This window comes from Aulostomus chinensis, chromosome 7 (assembly GCF_037954235.1).
Source record: "Aulostomus chinensis isolate RoL2024-O1b breed Wild chromosome 7, RoL_Achi_v1.0, whole genome shotgun sequence".
In the NCBI taxonomy this organism is placed as follows: Eukaryota; Metazoa; Chordata; class Actinopteri; order Syngnathiformes; family Aulostomidae; genus Aulostomus; species Aulostomus chinensis.
Genome location: NC_141326.1, coordinates 3,671,003 through 3,686,627, shown reverse-complemented (window position 1 = coordinate 3,686,627; position 15,625 = coordinate 3,671,003). Strand labels below are relative to the sequence as shown.

General features: G+C 47.6%; 1 protein-coding gene across 9 annotated transcripts in view; it reads right to left on the bottom strand.

Annotated features, from left to right (window-relative positions):
• Nucleotides 1-1,704: 1,704 nt before the first annotated feature.
• Nucleotides 1,705-15,625, bottom strand: part of fgd4a (FYVE, RhoGEF and PH domain containing 4a) — a 54,481-nt gene continuing 40,560 nt past the window's right edge. For 8 of the 9 annotated variants that reach the window (XM_086208176.1, XM_086208180.1, XM_086208177.1 and 5 more), the window contains 16 exons: nucleotides 13,698-13,850; nucleotides 12,905-13,118; nucleotides 10,376-10,766; nucleotides 7,800-7,889; nucleotides 7,545-7,690; nucleotides 6,995-7,151; nucleotides 6,391-6,529; nucleotides 6,235-6,293; nucleotides 6,007-6,153; nucleotides 5,559-5,731; nucleotides 5,232-5,262; nucleotides 5,060-5,140; nucleotides 4,849-4,974; nucleotides 3,208-3,345; nucleotides 2,980-3,120; nucleotides 1,705-2,895 (listed from right to left, as the gene is read on the bottom strand). In XM_086208176.1, coding sequence (XP_086064302.1) covers nucleotides 2,629-2,895; nucleotides 2,980-3,120; nucleotides 3,208-3,345; nucleotides 4,849-4,974; nucleotides 5,060-5,140; nucleotides 5,232-5,262; nucleotides 5,559-5,731; nucleotides 6,007-6,153; nucleotides 6,235-6,293; nucleotides 6,391-6,529; nucleotides 6,995-7,151; nucleotides 7,545-7,690; nucleotides 7,800-7,889; nucleotides 10,376-10,766; nucleotides 12,905-13,118; nucleotides 13,698-13,850 — 2,453 coding nt within the window. In that variant the 3' untranslated portion in view covers nucleotides 1,705-2,628. Of the gene's footprint in view, nucleotides 2,896-2,979; nucleotides 3,121-3,207; nucleotides 3,346-4,848; nucleotides 4,975-5,059; nucleotides 5,141-5,231; nucleotides 5,263-5,558; nucleotides 5,732-6,006; nucleotides 6,154-6,234; nucleotides 6,294-6,390; nucleotides 6,530-6,994; nucleotides 7,152-7,544; nucleotides 7,691-7,799; nucleotides 7,890-10,375; nucleotides 10,767-12,316; nucleotides 12,438-12,904; nucleotides 13,119-13,697; nucleotides 13,851-15,625 lie in introns of those variants that run through there. The other variant, XM_086208184.1, reaches the window with a different exon arrangement.

Here is a 15,625-nt window from a genome sequence, read left to right as displayed (position 1 = left end):
TTAGCAGTTAGTCTTTGGCTTCACTCGTCGCCCCACGAACCATCTGAAGCACACCATCGAGCAGCAGAACTCAGTGTTGGCGAGTGGTACAGTGGAAGAAAACCTTCTCGTCAGACCAGCCACAGGTGTGTCAGGTTTCAGCTCATTAGTCACGTGCCCCTCCAGAGCAGCAACGTCTTATTCACCCATTTTGTGTAAAAAAAAAAAACAAACAACAAAATTGACACCAGAACTAAAAGAAGGAAGCAAAAAAAACTCTGGGTGAGATGAGAGTAGCATCACAATGTCTCATTTCATGATATTCACACAGCACAAACCAGCTAGATCCACATAAATAATATTTAATATTGTTTTACACTTTATAGGACTGTAAAGTGCGTAGATTCTCCAACCTTGGGGAGGGGGATGAGACTACATACACGTGGGGATACATTCAGATCTTACAGGCAGGAACTTTTGTGCTCATTTCTTTTTTTTTTAAATGATCATTTGAGTACTGAGGAGGGGTGAGCACCAGCATCGAGCACACGGGCAACTCGGGAACCATGAGAATGAACGCACTCGCTTATGAAAGTATAGGCACATACAACCCCTCCGCCACCGTCTTTCCATGACCACCGGTGGTTTGAGTTAGTGGGAACAGAACAAATCTACCTACAGCACTTCTCAGCTGACAGTGAGGGAGCAAGTTTGTGCTACTTCAACAGATCATGCTCAGCATACTCTATAAATTATTTTAAATAATAGAATTAATTACAGCATTAAAATCACATATACATGTTATGCACCAGCTATGTCTGATTGTGCATTTGCATCTAATAGAAACCCCCCCTCGCTACGAGAGCTGAGGAAGTTTGCACTTGCAATTCCTTTTCTTTTCACCGCCGTCTTGTGAATCAGCGAGCTTTGTTTTCTTGTGATACGATGAATTAACCCGGGATAACAAGATTATATCCTGTTGTGAGATTAGGAAGCTTGTTATCTTGGTTGCTTTAACTTGTATCAGGAGATGACAAACGCTGGCATATAACATCTCATTGCCACAAAATAAGAAGAAAAGAATGAACTGCTAGTACAGCGTGTTTCAGCTTCCGTTTCTCACACGTCCCGTCACCCCTTAGTTGGTTATGCAGGACCTTCCTTCCTGCACGTGATTGGCTGGATTCTCAATGGTAACGAGCAGCTGTTTGCAAGCCCCCTGGGTGGGTGATGCATGGCGATACAGGGTGGAGAGATTTGTCGCCTGTCTCTACCAAGCTAGCTGTACAACTGAAGGGCTCTTCAACTGGGTTTACTCATCCAAGTCCCTTCACTTGTCATGACGTGTGCTGCAGCTGCAGGGAGCTCCCAGGTTCCCTCCAGACCTGCAGTGTTTGATCAAAAACCTGCAGTATGGAAGAGAGCCGGCAATGTTTCATGAGCCACGCTATTAGCTGCACTGTGGGAATTGTGCTTTAACTTGGCTGGGGGCTAATTATTCCTGTCTCAAACCTCCCTTTTTGTGAAGACGCTTGATCCCTGGAAACCGCTTGATGCACTCACCAGTCAATCCATCAGATGCACACCTCAAGAAACCAGTCCTGAAAGCTGGGATGAGGTCCAACATTCGCGTCTCTCGTCCCAAAGTCAGAGGTTGTTTTTGTTTTTAATGCCTCTTAAAGTAAACGCTAGTTACAAGATACACACCTGTTATAAAACAATACCGCAGGTGAATCCCGATGCTTTTAAATGTCGTAGAAATTGCGGGTGCTGAGAAGTGGCTCAACGGGGCTATGGAGGCAACAGCAGGCGGCGTAGCTGATGACGTGGCCAGTGAGCGTGCGTTTGCGATGTTGCCCTCCACGTAAATTAAACAGGACTTACTTTTGCAAATACTGGTTTCTGTTGGTTTCATGGCGGATCTTGTCAGGCGCTAAAAACAGACATTCCCATTTCGTTATTTCCTCTATTCAGGTTTTCTTGATCTGAATTTACTGCATCGCGAGAGCGATCACGTGACTCGTCCACATCGCCCGTGCTTAAAGGCCACTACGAAGCAGGTTTTCTCCACAACAACCGATTCTGTGGTGGGGTTTTTTGGTGAATTGATGCTTTAGCTTCACAGGAGACTTCCCAGGATGAGACACCCACAGCTTGAGTCAAACATTGATAGGTTTCCTTTGACGAATGAGAGGACTTCTGCATTTTTTTTTTTTTATCAAAACAAGCTTTGTCCATAAAAACACAACTGTCCTTAAGAAAAGAAAAGGAACGCGTATACTGTACAGGTCCGTAGAGCTGAGTCCCAGCAGCAGCAGGTTCACATCCTGAACGGGCCGCTTCCCAAGTCCTTGATGGTCCTTTAGCTCAAGAGGCAAAGAGTCCTGAGGCCCCTGCGCTCTAGTGTTGATTGTACCAGACGTGTCCTCTAGTAATCCAGCACGGCTCTCGCTGAGACTCACATGGGCTTAATCCAAGAGCAAAGTGGGGAAGAGGAGGAAAGGCAGCTTATCCAGCACTGATTTTTCCACTTTTAAGACTCCACGACAGCACGGAGGGTGTGTCTGTATTGTCTGTGCAGCACACGTCCACTCATCCGACCGTCTCGAGCAACCCAACAGCAGTTTGCTTGTAGAGAGGAACTCGTCTTTAAGTGCTATCAGAAGCGGCGTCCTGTGTGTTGTTGTCCATCATGGTGACAGTGCTGCCGTTGGTCTGGGGGCACTCGGGCACCTCTCCTGTCACTGCCACCCGGATCACCTTCAGCCAGCGCTGCTTCAGCTCCTCCGATTCAGCAGCAAAGTTGTGAACAGACTTGGACTGTGAGAGGCGGAAGCTGGCCGGGGGGTCCGTGGGCCGGGGGCTGTCCTCCACAGAGTAGCCGAGGAGGGGGATGGTGCACTGAGCCTTCACGTCCTGGAGAGATGTGTCAGGAACATCATCTGTGAGGACACCTGTCACATCAGCGTGTGCGATCAGACGCGTGTCGTTGGCGTTTACCTGTGGAGCTCCGTAGAGGTAGAGCACCAGACACTCCTTCTCAGGGATGACACACCACACCTTCTGCCAGGGTTTGTTCTTCTCGCAGTACTGGAGGAAGCCACACATGATGCTGCTGCCTGAGAACTGAGCCGCCTCAATCTGCACACACAAGGTCATCACACATGAATACCCAAGTCGCTGTCATCTGCTTCCCCGGGTCGCCATGTTGAGACGCAGCTAACTGACCTCCAGGATGCCCTTCTTCTTGCCCTCCGCGATCGTCTCCCCCGTCAGGATGGAGAAGCAGTCCCTGCACACCTTGTTCATCTTGTTGCCGTCATATTCCAGGGCCACCTTGTTGTCTGAGCATTTCCAGCACACCACCTGGAAGAAGGTTCACAGCTGTGATTTATTCAGTCAATTTACACATTACTTTTAGAATTTTTACTTTGATTTTCAAATTTGATTCCAGGAGTTGACATTTTGCTTTAAAATCTAAAAGTTTCTTTACTCAGTGTGACCCACTCATCGCCTATAACAATATTCTCTACGTCAAGGAGAAGCTGCACAAAGGAGAAGTTTGCCCTGAAGAATTCTGTCAGGAAGAGGTTCGATTTTGGAAAATATTCAGATAGAACCGCTCGCAAACACTTTGTTAGAAGAGTCTGGTAAAAGGCTCTCAAGAGAAAAACCCCCGTGTGTGTGGAAAAGTCCCCACTGATAGTGTTTTTATGCTAAACAGTTTTCATAAAACACAAAATTAAACCAACATTAATTTGAGATGCGGAATATGAGGCAGCATACAACATGCATACAACCCTCGCTGTATCAGAGTACGTGTAGTTGTAACATGCAAGTCCCGCTTTCATCATTTTTGACAAAAACACGAGTGGACGTGCAGGTTCTGATAATCAAAGGTTTACAAGACTGGGCTTCAGGCTCATAGTCCAGTTTAACTAACGAGCTACCATTCTCACACTAGGTAGCTAATTTTTCTTAAGGCTAACTGGTAGATAAATGCAAACATGCACCTTCGTACTGTATTTTTTTTAATAAACAATATGATGGAATAAAGAAGCTCTTGTGAATGATGTTCAAACCACCTGCAAGCTTCTCTTAGCAGCGTGCGTCAGTGTCTCCACAAGTTTACGCTCCTTCCTTTGCACGAGGACGCCGACGGCATCCTCCCCGTAGGTCCACCGTACCCAGATTTAAGGCTGGATTAATCCACTACTCTGTTCTTTTACAGATTGCTGATCTGTGCATAACTAGGGGTTGAGATTAGAATAAGATGAGCACAGATCCCACACACGTCCATCGTTTACACGCCTGTGAGTATGGACCAGCGTCCCACACTAACCACTAAAACTTCATGGTTAGAAAAACACACACAGCCTCACAGTTGGAACATGTCCGAGGGTGATGGGAGCGTTGATACGTAAATACGGTGTGATTCGGTTCAAGGTCAAAGTTCCTGCTGTACTTCAGGGTCTGTGTTCACCAACAGTCGCTCCTAACTGGCTGATTTATGAAAAATCTCAACACATACTTGTCCTGCTAGTCCAAATATTGCAAACTCAAAGTACTTCACGGCTCCTGAGTATGTGATGTAAGAGGAGGCGAGAATGACTCCTGACTCCCAGCGTCGTAATCCTGCCAACTGAGCTTCTAAAAAGGAAGGGTGATGTCGTTCTAGAAGCAAATGCTCCTATAACGATGTTCTTCCTTTCAAACACAAGTTGTACAAAAAGCTGTTCTTGTGTCCAGTTTGGTTTGCGTCGCGGCTACGACATCACCCACAGCGACGGGTTGTTCTCAGCGGCCTCACGAAGAGGTGAGGAACTTTAGGAGGGAGAAGCTCTACTTCGAACGTCCCCTGTGACTTACGTAACCACAGGCTCTGCAGTGGTGTCTCCGTCGTGTCAGAGCGTTGAAAGGCTCTTTACATTTCATGCACATTGTCACTTCATTGTCGCGGATCCAGCGAGGAGCACGCTTCCCCAACTCTGCTTTCTGTAGATAAAAGAGAACACGTTCAGCATGGGAGCGCGGAACGCGCCACGCCACAGTCACGCTGAGTGACTGGTGAGATACTGACCGACACTTCCTCCACATCTTTAGACGCATTCTTAAAGGACTCATTTTTTTGCTGAAAGATCTCGATGGTCTCCCGGAAAGCCTGGAGGACAAAGACATTGAATGACTGTCATTCCAGGTAAAAAGACGCGTTAACAACAGCGGTAGTGATGTTGAGATTGCGCTGTGTGTACCTTTAACCAGTCAGCCTTGTCCTGTTCTGAGCTGAGAGGGAAAACAAAACAGAGGAAAAAAGGCATTCAGACTGAGGATTTCCTCCAGTAACACCAACAAACCAGCTGTGCTGGAGGGTTTAGTAGAGATTTACAAGACGTAAATAGAAAGCATTTCGGTGCTTTTCCAAATATAAGTGAAATTATACCGAGGAGTGCAAATGGCATGCAACTATAAACATCCCTGAGGGAGGGAGACACTTGCAGTCAAACTGCTGCTGAGGAAGCTGTTGTTTCTTTGCTCATCTGTGTGACGTCTCTATCGGCCGGCTTGTGTTTGACGAGTACCTGGCCTGGAGCTCTAGCGTCCTCTCCTTCCCCGACACCTGGAAAGTATGCGGGTAGTCCTCGTTGGTCGTCTCCAGGACCTTCATGCCATCGAGGCCGATCCGCGTCCTCACTGTGTACTTTGACCCCCCCAGGCTGAATTTAGGCACGCAGTACAGCAGCATGTTGTTGAACTGGCACACACACACACAAACACAAACCTTGTTGAAGTACATGTGACACTGGATCAGTTGCAGGAGTCTTGAATTAGGCAGATGGGAGACGTTCAGGCTGAAGTTAATAACCAACTGCCAGGCTATAATTATATCATCTGGCAGTTTCAGTGAGAGAGAGATTTGTGAATGTGCTCCTCCTGCGTCCTCTCACGGAGGGGTTCCTGCCATCGCCCCTGCAGATTTCCCTGCTGTCTCCTTCTGAAGGTGTTTTACTGCCAGAGAGTTTGTCTCACCAGGAAAAGGTATCTCTCCATGGCCGAGGTGTTCCTGGCCGCCAGCTTCAGGATGTGACCCTCTTTGATGAACTCGTTGGAGGGGTGGACGATGTCCTCCTCTTCTCCCAGCATCTCGTAGATCTCCAACAGCTTCTTCAGATTCTCCTGACAAAGAGGAGAGGATGCTTGAGTCAGTCTGATTCACAGAGTCTGTGTTAGGAGTGTAAAGAGGGCGGTTGAACGTACAGATTTACGTATGGCGCTGTTGGAGTGAGTTGCTGCTGTGGCGATAATTTCTAACGATTCTGTAAAATAAAAAAACAAAACAAAAACAGATGGAAACATTTATTCTTTGATTATCCAGAAACTAGATCCTGAAGTGGATTCAGTCTGGAGTTTTACTTTCTGCATCTCTGCGGTCGGGGTCGTCTGGAGGCAGCTTCTTCAGGTAGTCCTTCAGCAGCATCTCATAGCGAGGGACTCTCTGCACCGGCTCCAGCATGTGATGCTGCAGGGTCAGGCAGCCGCAGACCTCCTGACTCTGCCCACACAGAAGCACAGAGCTTGAGTCTACCTGAGCCTAATTCTATAAAACAACCAGCAAAAGCTCACACACGCATAAATAAATGTAGAAATACATTAATACTCGATTAAAAACATTGTCTCAGAGTTTATTAAAATATTTACACGTGTATTTATTCATTTCTGTATTTCTTTGCTTCTTTATTTCTGTATTTCTACATTTATGTATTCCGATATGTCTGTGTCTATGATTCTGAGGGAGGCAGCCTTTGACTGGAGCTGCTTTGTAAAGGCCCAGCTTATTAACGTACAGATGCAGAAGTACTGTAAACATGCAGTATTAGACTTTTTCATGAATTTGAACAGCATATTTAAACATTTATTTGTGCTAATGTCGTTTCTTGTTCTCCATGAGAAACAACAGAGGTTCCGGGGTTTACTGGGTGGTGGGTGTACAGTATTTCTGGGCGCTTGCTCTCGTCACCTGTATCTCTTGAATGATGGCCTTGAACTGAGGCGAACGGTCGTTCCACTGTTTCAGCAGCTCCATGGCCTTGTCGAAATTCTTCACGTACTCCGCGTACATCTTGAGGAAGGGTGTGAGTTTCTGCAGGATGTCTCCGATGCGAGGCGTGGACGCCCTGCGAGGAGGGACGGGGAGGTGGGTGAGTGTTGGTTTCACATGAACAACCTGGATGAGCTCAGAGGTCGCAGTGTTGCTTTGATGCACCCTTCATGGCGGACCGGGGAGTTGATGTTTCAGTGGTGCTTGATCGTCTGTTTGCTGGATTACGCAAAAACGATGAAACTGAATTTCACCAAACTCAGTGGAGGAGTGCAGCACAGGCTAACGAAGAACTATGTTGGAGCAGATCGGTTTAATTTACTTGAAAATGAGCTTCTCTCCATTGAGTTCGTCCTGATGCACGCGTGGGCTCTCCAAGCACGCTCTAGTTTTTATATGGAACGTGTGTGCAGGGCTCAAAAGGCTCCATAAATGACCTCCGAGGCTGCAGCAGTCATAGTAAACTCACCACTCTCCCATTCGCTTCTCCAAGTCTGGAAGCAGGAACTGGCTGTGAAAGGTGTTGATGGAGGAGATGTTGGAGAAGATGTTCTTCACCACGTCCACAGGGAATGTCCCTTTATTCGCCTCCTCCATTAGCTTAGTACAGAATGTCTGCAGAGTCGAGTACGACACAGAACTGATAAGGGACAAGCAAACTGAAAATGAACACTAATTGCATTATATTGTGGTCAAGTGAGTTGAGAGAGTGAGAGTTGCTGACCTGATCCAACAGGTTCAGTCGAGCTACGTAAGCTTTCTCCGTCTGCAAGAGCTCGCTGGCGATCTTAAACAGCTTCTGTTCATTTGTCTCCTGGAAAGAGCCAGAGATGTTGATCATGAAGGGTTCGTGAAGCATGAACGCCAGCGGCACAGTCCCACGTAGACACTTCCCTGACGAGTGTCAGGCTGAGAGGAACCTTGATGATAGCACTGAGCCAGTGTGAGTCGAACTGTTATTCATACGACAGTCACTCAAGAATCACATTGCTGTCTATTACAACTGCAACGTTCTGTCAGTTTCTGGTCACTGGTCCACTGTCGAAACTGACACGACTGCTTTTCCTGCCACCAAAGAGTGAACAGCTGCTTTACAGGAACAAAATGTTGCACTTCCTGCATTTCAGCGAGTAAATGAGTTAATCTTATTGTACTAATTCAAGCAGAGGCCTGTTACACAACAGTTCCAAACAGAAGCACAAAGCGCCGGTGTGTGCTCTTCACAATGGGCTCAGGACCTCTGAGCAGGAAATGAAAATATAGGAGGGGAAATGACACCAAGTACAACGAAGTAAACAGGCCAAAAATGTACCACATGCACACACACACACACGCATGCGCACACACACGCATGCGCACACACACACGCACACGCAGGCAGGCAGAGGCCTGGTGAGAAACGCTTTTGTTGCTGGGCAGTTAGGACGCAGCAGCCACAGCAGCAGAATATTTACACAGGGACGTGATCCCTCCCTCTCTGGCCTGATGGTCTCCAGAGCCTCACGGGTTCATGTCAAAATATCTGGAATGGCACCGATTTTCTTGTGAGAAATGATTTTTCTTTTTCTACTCATGTGTCATGTGTTCATCACTGTCGCCCCCCAGCAAGAAGGTTCCGGGTTCGAGTCCTGGCTGGAGCCTGGGATCTTTCTGTGTGAGTCTCCATGTTCTCCCTGTTCCTGCTGGGTTCTCTCTGGTACTCCAGCTTCCTCCACAGTCCAAAGACATCAAGAGGGACCAGGTTAATCCAGACTCTAAATTGACTGTAGGCGTGGCTGGGAGAGCCAATGGTTGTCTGTCTCTATGTGTTGGCCTCGCCATGGACTGGTGACCTGTCCAGGGTGAACCCCACCTCTCATCTGAAGGCTGCTGGGATAGGCTCCACCCCCTGTGACCCTTAACAGATAAGTGCTAGACAAAATGGATGGATGGATGAATAATTGTGATTTCTTCCTCTGGAAATGAGAGGAACGCCAGTGAGGCGTATGTCCGAGTCTGTGACACTCATACATCTACGCTCATTCGTTACTTAACAGGACCTGACCAATTCTGGGTCTTAGGGTCCGACGCTGATACTTGAGAGCAAAATGTTCAGATATTATATCTCAGTCAATAGCCTTGTCACATAAGAACAGTGTGAGTGAAAAAATTTAAATAAAGTACATTTCTTACGGAAAAAGTGCCAGTTTGGAGTGTTACCTCATGGACACCTGAGCAGCGTTCTCATCATGGTAGTAGTGATGCTGATTGCAACCTATGATACTGCTGAATACTCATATTTACATATTTACGTGTGTGTGTGTGTGTGTGTGTGTGTGTGTGTGGATTGCTCAGGCAGCCTCCACTATGACTTAATTACACTTCAGAGGTACCTCAACTTGAAGCTGAAGAATGTTGACGCTCCGTCATATCTCAAACTTCTCACACCGCAGAATTGCATTTTAAAATGAGAGAAGCATTCGACGCCCTGGGAAGAACAGTCGGCTGAGTTAGCCTGAGTGAGCCGGCGTAGGTGAGCTTGTGTTTAGCAAAAAAACGATGAAAGCATCTTTAGTTGGCAATAAGCCAAACAAACGAGTGGACAAAGTGAAAGTTTGCTTCTTCCAACTTTCTAGTACTACGTTCAGGAAGTTTTACTTCAGTCAAGACCTCCTCTGCTCCTCAGTCACACGCTGCTAGCCTGGCGGAGCGGGAAGGGTTACAAGTTATTAATTAACCAACACAGAGACGAGCAGCACTGCAGGCTTCCAACAGCACAGAGCAGATGAGAAATCCAATAACTGGAAGCCACTCAAAGACCCAATTGATCAAACACCTCAGCTGGTAATGACATCACATTGTGATGACTGTGTCCTGAACAGCAGTTCATCATCATCATCATCATCATCATCATCATCATCCTCCAAGCCACGGCTATGCTACCCCCCCCCCCCCCCCCCCCAGACCGATCAGGGACAGACTGATGGGAACCGGCCATATTTAGAATAGGAGGGGGTCAGACTGAGCCTTTATAAATAAAAATAGCTGAAGCCACTCACATTAGTGATGGATTACAGATGCACACACTCACACACACACACACACACACACACACACACACACACACACACACACACACACACACACACACAGTGACCCATGGTTGAATCAGTTCATTTTTCTGCAGACTCAGAACCACGAGACAGCAGGTGGTCCCGCCCCATCAGCCCATAAATACAGGACTTGGAGGACAGGAACACACACAGCCCTGAGGGCCAACGGCAGCACAGCAAACGTGGAAAATCCATCCAGCAGACGTACCTTCTGGTCCGTGCTTGTGTCTTCATTCCTGTGTTCACTTTCTGTTTTAGTCCCGCTGTCCTCGCTGTCTGAGTGGCGCTGCGTACCAGTCCTGTCTGTGTGTGGAGGTGAATGATCGTCACTTGTTTCAGCGCTCTCGTCTCCCATATCTCCATTTACCATCCCTGCAGGCTCTATCCTCACACTTTCATTCTCCCCCTTCACTTGATCCTCCTCCTTGTCCTGCTCCATCGGTGCTAGCACCCCGTTAGCTGCCAGTACGTGGGCATCCTGCTTCTCCTGAGTCCTGCAAGCCTCAGTCTGCTTCTGGTTGATGCGATGGGCTGGGCTGCCGTTGGATGACTTGCTGATCTGTTTGAGCGGTGAGCCGTCTGACTTGTTCTCTGTATTGCTGGAGGAACACAGGAAAGAGGAAAGGAGGAAGTCGATCAGCACAGCCAGAAACACAGAAAGAGTTTAGTAAAGGAAGCGGGAACACAAGTGTGTTCAGGAGCTGCTCGAGCCGGCAGGAGTGAGGGACTCTGAGCGAAGAGCTTTTGCACGTGAGTGTGAGAGTTAAAAATAAAACAACGGAGTTCCATCTGTCTTATGAGGCTGGTGTGAGGCAGAGGAAGGGTGTGTGTGCAGAGGGGAAGAGTAATGAGTCGAGGAGGAAAGGTACAACAGTGCTCCCCAGAGGCAGATGTGTCCTACTTCCAAACACAGGAGAACCTGTCTTATAAATTAGGCTGAGAAATCGTTCTCATCCTTCGCCGCTTCAACGTGAACGAAATGAAAAAACAGATTGCAATAGGAGATTTGAAGAACAGCAAAGGAGTGGAAGCTAGATTGACCCTAAAGCACTCACTCACACACACACACACACACACACACACACACACACACACACACACACACACACACACACACACACACACACACACACGCACATACAATGTAAGCATTCAGCTGCCCTACATCCTGCACCGGCAGTTAGGGCAGCTGTTTCCCTGAGCGGGACTGGCCAAGTATTACAGCCTGCTGCTGCATCTCTCCTCAGTTTAGCCTCCATTCTTTACAAAGACACTTCCACTGCAGCTTCATCCGTTCAAGCTGGAGAGAAAAAACAGAAGCAGAGTTTGTAATCCTTTCCAGATGAAAATACTCCCCCCCCCCCCCCCATAAGCCGAGCAGGTGATTTTTAGACTTAACAACAGTCACTGTTGCATTAAAATGTCACTGTCCTGTAGAAACAGGAAGTGTGTATGAATACAGGAAGAACAACAGGCTGCCGAAACATTTGTGAAGCGTTTCAACCTGAAACAATATCATCCACTCCCCTCAGAGGGTGATGGAATAATACCACGATTAGCTGCCGAGAGATATCTAATCCTGTTGTGTACTGTTGTGTACTGTTGTGTGTGATGTAGGTGCACAGAGCCGCTCTGCTTTGCATATTAGCAGGACAGTGTGTGTTCAAGTACATGACTGTGTTTTAAAACAGGCTGTAGAAGAAGAGCAACTTTGCTTGCCGGGTGGCAGCCGAGGCGTCTTTAAGTGCCATGAGAACCAGATTAGTTCATTAGCAGGCTAATTCTGTTCCTGGAGGCCTTCTTTGGTTCCAGGCCCACTAGAGGACTAATCTCCACAGCACCAGCAAGGAGAATGAAAAATATACACTTCAGCGTTAAGAGAAACTGTGACGGAAGATGTGGACAACGCCTGGGATGCAGGACATTGGTGGGCTCGGACTTTTAGGACAAGGACGCCATTATCGTGTCTCTCATCACCATCAACTAGTCTTGTATGTGCAAGGCTGCTACAGAAAACTCTTGACTTCCAAAAATAAAAGATGAAAAAGGCCAGTTACTAACAAGCTGGAATTTGAATGTGACAGATCACACTGAGCCCACAGGAAGTGAGCGAAGAGATGCCATCAGTGCTCAGAGGAGACGGTCCTACCTTGTTCTCCTGGGCTTCATCTCGTAACTCTGCCCGCTCTCCCACAACTGAATGAAGAGTTGTCCCGTCTACACAAATCTCCTTTCATCCCCTCGCTAATGATTGGCCAGAGGGAGGCTGCTAATCCCCTCTCACGCTGCCCTCTGAACCACCATCAGTAAGTAACTTTAATCGAGGGGACTTCTGCTTTTCCTCCTTGAAATAACCGCTGGAGGAAACATTAGGAAAGACACACGTTTCTGTCTCAGTCTACTGGAGACGTCACTGTGATTACGACAGTCTCAGTGAGGCGGCTGAATCACAGGAGCCTTGAAATGATGCAGATGGGATCCGTCATGTGAAGCTGGTCGTCGTTGGAGTGACAGCCACTTTTTAAAACTACAGACTGGAGTGGCATCAAATAACTGGTAATCCTCCAGTAACTGAAACCTCAAAATGAACTTGAAAGTTATGTTCTGCACTTCCTCTAACATTAGAGAAGGAAAACCACACACACGCATGCACACGAGCACGCACACACGCGTGCGCACACACACGCACACACACACACACACACATACACACCAGAGGAAAGTACAGAGGCCCTACCTGTTCTCTTCAAAGCGGCTGATGAGGTCTGAGACTTTGGAGTGTTTGCCTCTGGCTCTCTCTCGGTTTGCAGCCCCTCTTCCTCCCCCTCCTCCGCCCATTCCTCCTCTACCTCCCGCCTCCATGGCCGCTTTAAATGATGGATTCTTGACACGGCTCAGCGGGGAAAAGAGCTCTGTCACTGGGCTCTGGAGGTGTGGTGGCTTGGGAGGCACTGCAGGGTAGACAAACATGGTAACTCATTATATAATGCACCTTGAGCTTCATTTTCATCAGTGACAGCGTGAGCTTCCCCGACTCCCGTGACGCCACACATGGGACACTGACCTGTGCTACATGCCCTGAAGGGAACAAACAAGTTAGCCAGGTCTGCAAGGACATACTGGGTCAATTCTCCCAGAATTCATGTGTTTGTAATTGAATTGATTTACAGCTGCGCACAGAATGGTGCACTGTGGCCTGTCGTATCTGTTCGGAATGATTTACTCAGCTCACAAAAGAGGAACAAGGCTCGGAGTGCACTGATCTGTGGCCAGCATCCAACGCTCGATTCCTCTTTTGACTCCGCCCCTGCAGAGACGTATGTGTAATTTGCTGATTTATGGAGTAGACCTGTTAGATAATTACATGGTGGACCACCACTAAACAGAAAGGTCAGCCTGGAAGTGAATACTGAGTTTGTAGATGTTCGTATGTTCCTCACTAAATCCAAGCAAATCACAGATTACCATGTGACGTCATTACACGCTGTTGGTGGGCTTAATATAGGGGGATTCTCTTGTGGTAAATGTACCTTCTGGTTTAGACTGCAGCCGCTGCCGGTTGCCAGAGCCTCTTCCATTGACCCCCCCTCTGCTCTTGTCAGCTGACCCACCGCTCAGTCGATTTAGACACACCTGCACGCTGGGCGGGTTACTGTGCTTGCGCGATGGGCTGCTGCCTAGAGCTGAAGGACACAGAGAGAAGGAGAGGGTTTAAAATCTTTGTTTCCACGGACTGTGAAATGTTAGCAGACTTAATGTGAGTCCTTCTAAAGACGGACGCCAGCGCTGAGGGAACTGAAGGGAGGGATTTGGGAATGTTCCCCCAGCCACGGACTTTCACACAGCGCAGCATCTTCAACCAGGAAGGAACATTTTACTCCTCTCACTGCAACAGACACTCAATAATGAACCGGACTACCTTGGAAATGAGAAAATAATAGAAATACAGCCTTGTGGTTGTACGCCTCAGCATCGACCCTGACCTTTGACCAGCAAAATCTGTCAGATCATCCTCGAGTACCTGTGAACTTCAGAACCCAATTTGAATGACTTCCCTCAAGACGTTTCAGAAATATTGCATTACCGAGAATGGGACGTACGAGTGGACAACCTGAAGGTAGAACACCTGCAGGCTGCAGCTGCGTCTGGTGTGGAGGCGTAATAAGTAGCATGTTTGATAGAGTAGCCTTAGAAACAAGGAGGATAAAAAGGGCATCGCTTCATTTTAAAGTACAAAACAGTTTCTGAGAGTGACCAATAAAAATGATATGTTGGTTTATTAGTGGGAACAGTGCAAGTCATGACTCCTGCCCCCTCCAGATGAGCTACCTTTCATGCCCATACAATCTAAACAGCCTTTATTTGAATAAATGACTTGTCATTTTCAAGGGTTGATGTTTCACCGTTAGCCTGGCGCGTAGCCCCCAAGGGCAGAGATGCCTAATTCCACCCGTAACTCATCACCTGTCTGTCAAACTCGTTGGTTTCATCTGTAAATACATGCATGATGAACAGTGGCTCAGTTGATTACGCAGCTAATTGATGATGATCAGCACCTGTGAGGCTTCACCCAACCAGCTGGTCACAGATGGTGCAGCACCAGTGTTTATATGGAGCAGACACACGCATTTAATGGAGCAACAGACAGACGCAGAGGGGCAGTGTTTACAGCAGCAGCAGCAGCTTAAATCCAACCCCCCCCCCCCCCCACACACACACACACACACACACACACACACCCTGCCTAGTAAGGCAAATGTCCATATATGGAACTACATTATCGGGAGCCAGTGAGTCCCATTATTTTCCATTTAAGGTCACTTAAATATGTACGTGCGTGAGAGCTTGCTTGCATGCTTACGTGTGTGTGTGTACAATTAATGTGGCGTAATCTTTCCCTATGGAGGTCTATGGGATCACGGGAGTGCCGACCTACTCCTGGAGCTGTGTGATAAAGCTCAGCATCTTACAGAGAGCAGGAGGACCGGTCCTTCCCTGTCTGGGCCTCCGCACAACAAGGAGAGAGAGATTTCCCATCCTTGTCACAGAAATTGAGATGATTTCCTGCTCTCTACCCACCTGACAAATAGAAATCCAGTTTTTACTTTTTTTTTTTTTTTTGGTTCAGTTTTACTTCCTGATCAATACATGCAACTCTCTAGCAGCTAAGCTAGCCGCTGCCTTTGTTTGTCTCCTGCTGGGTGCCAGGTAAGCAGCAGATACTGGGTTTATTGACCGGTTTTGTTACAGCGGACTCCAATGTTAATGAGGGTGAAAGCTGCTGAGCTCATATTGATAATAAAGGGTGGGCATTGACCCCCCCCCAAGTCAGACTGAGTGGAAGCTGAGGGCCAAAACATGATGCTCAGTAGCTGCCTAACTAAAAATCCCCTGCATACATACATGAAGGAGAGAGAAGAAGAAGTACTTACATGTGCTGGAGACTTTTTGTTGAAAA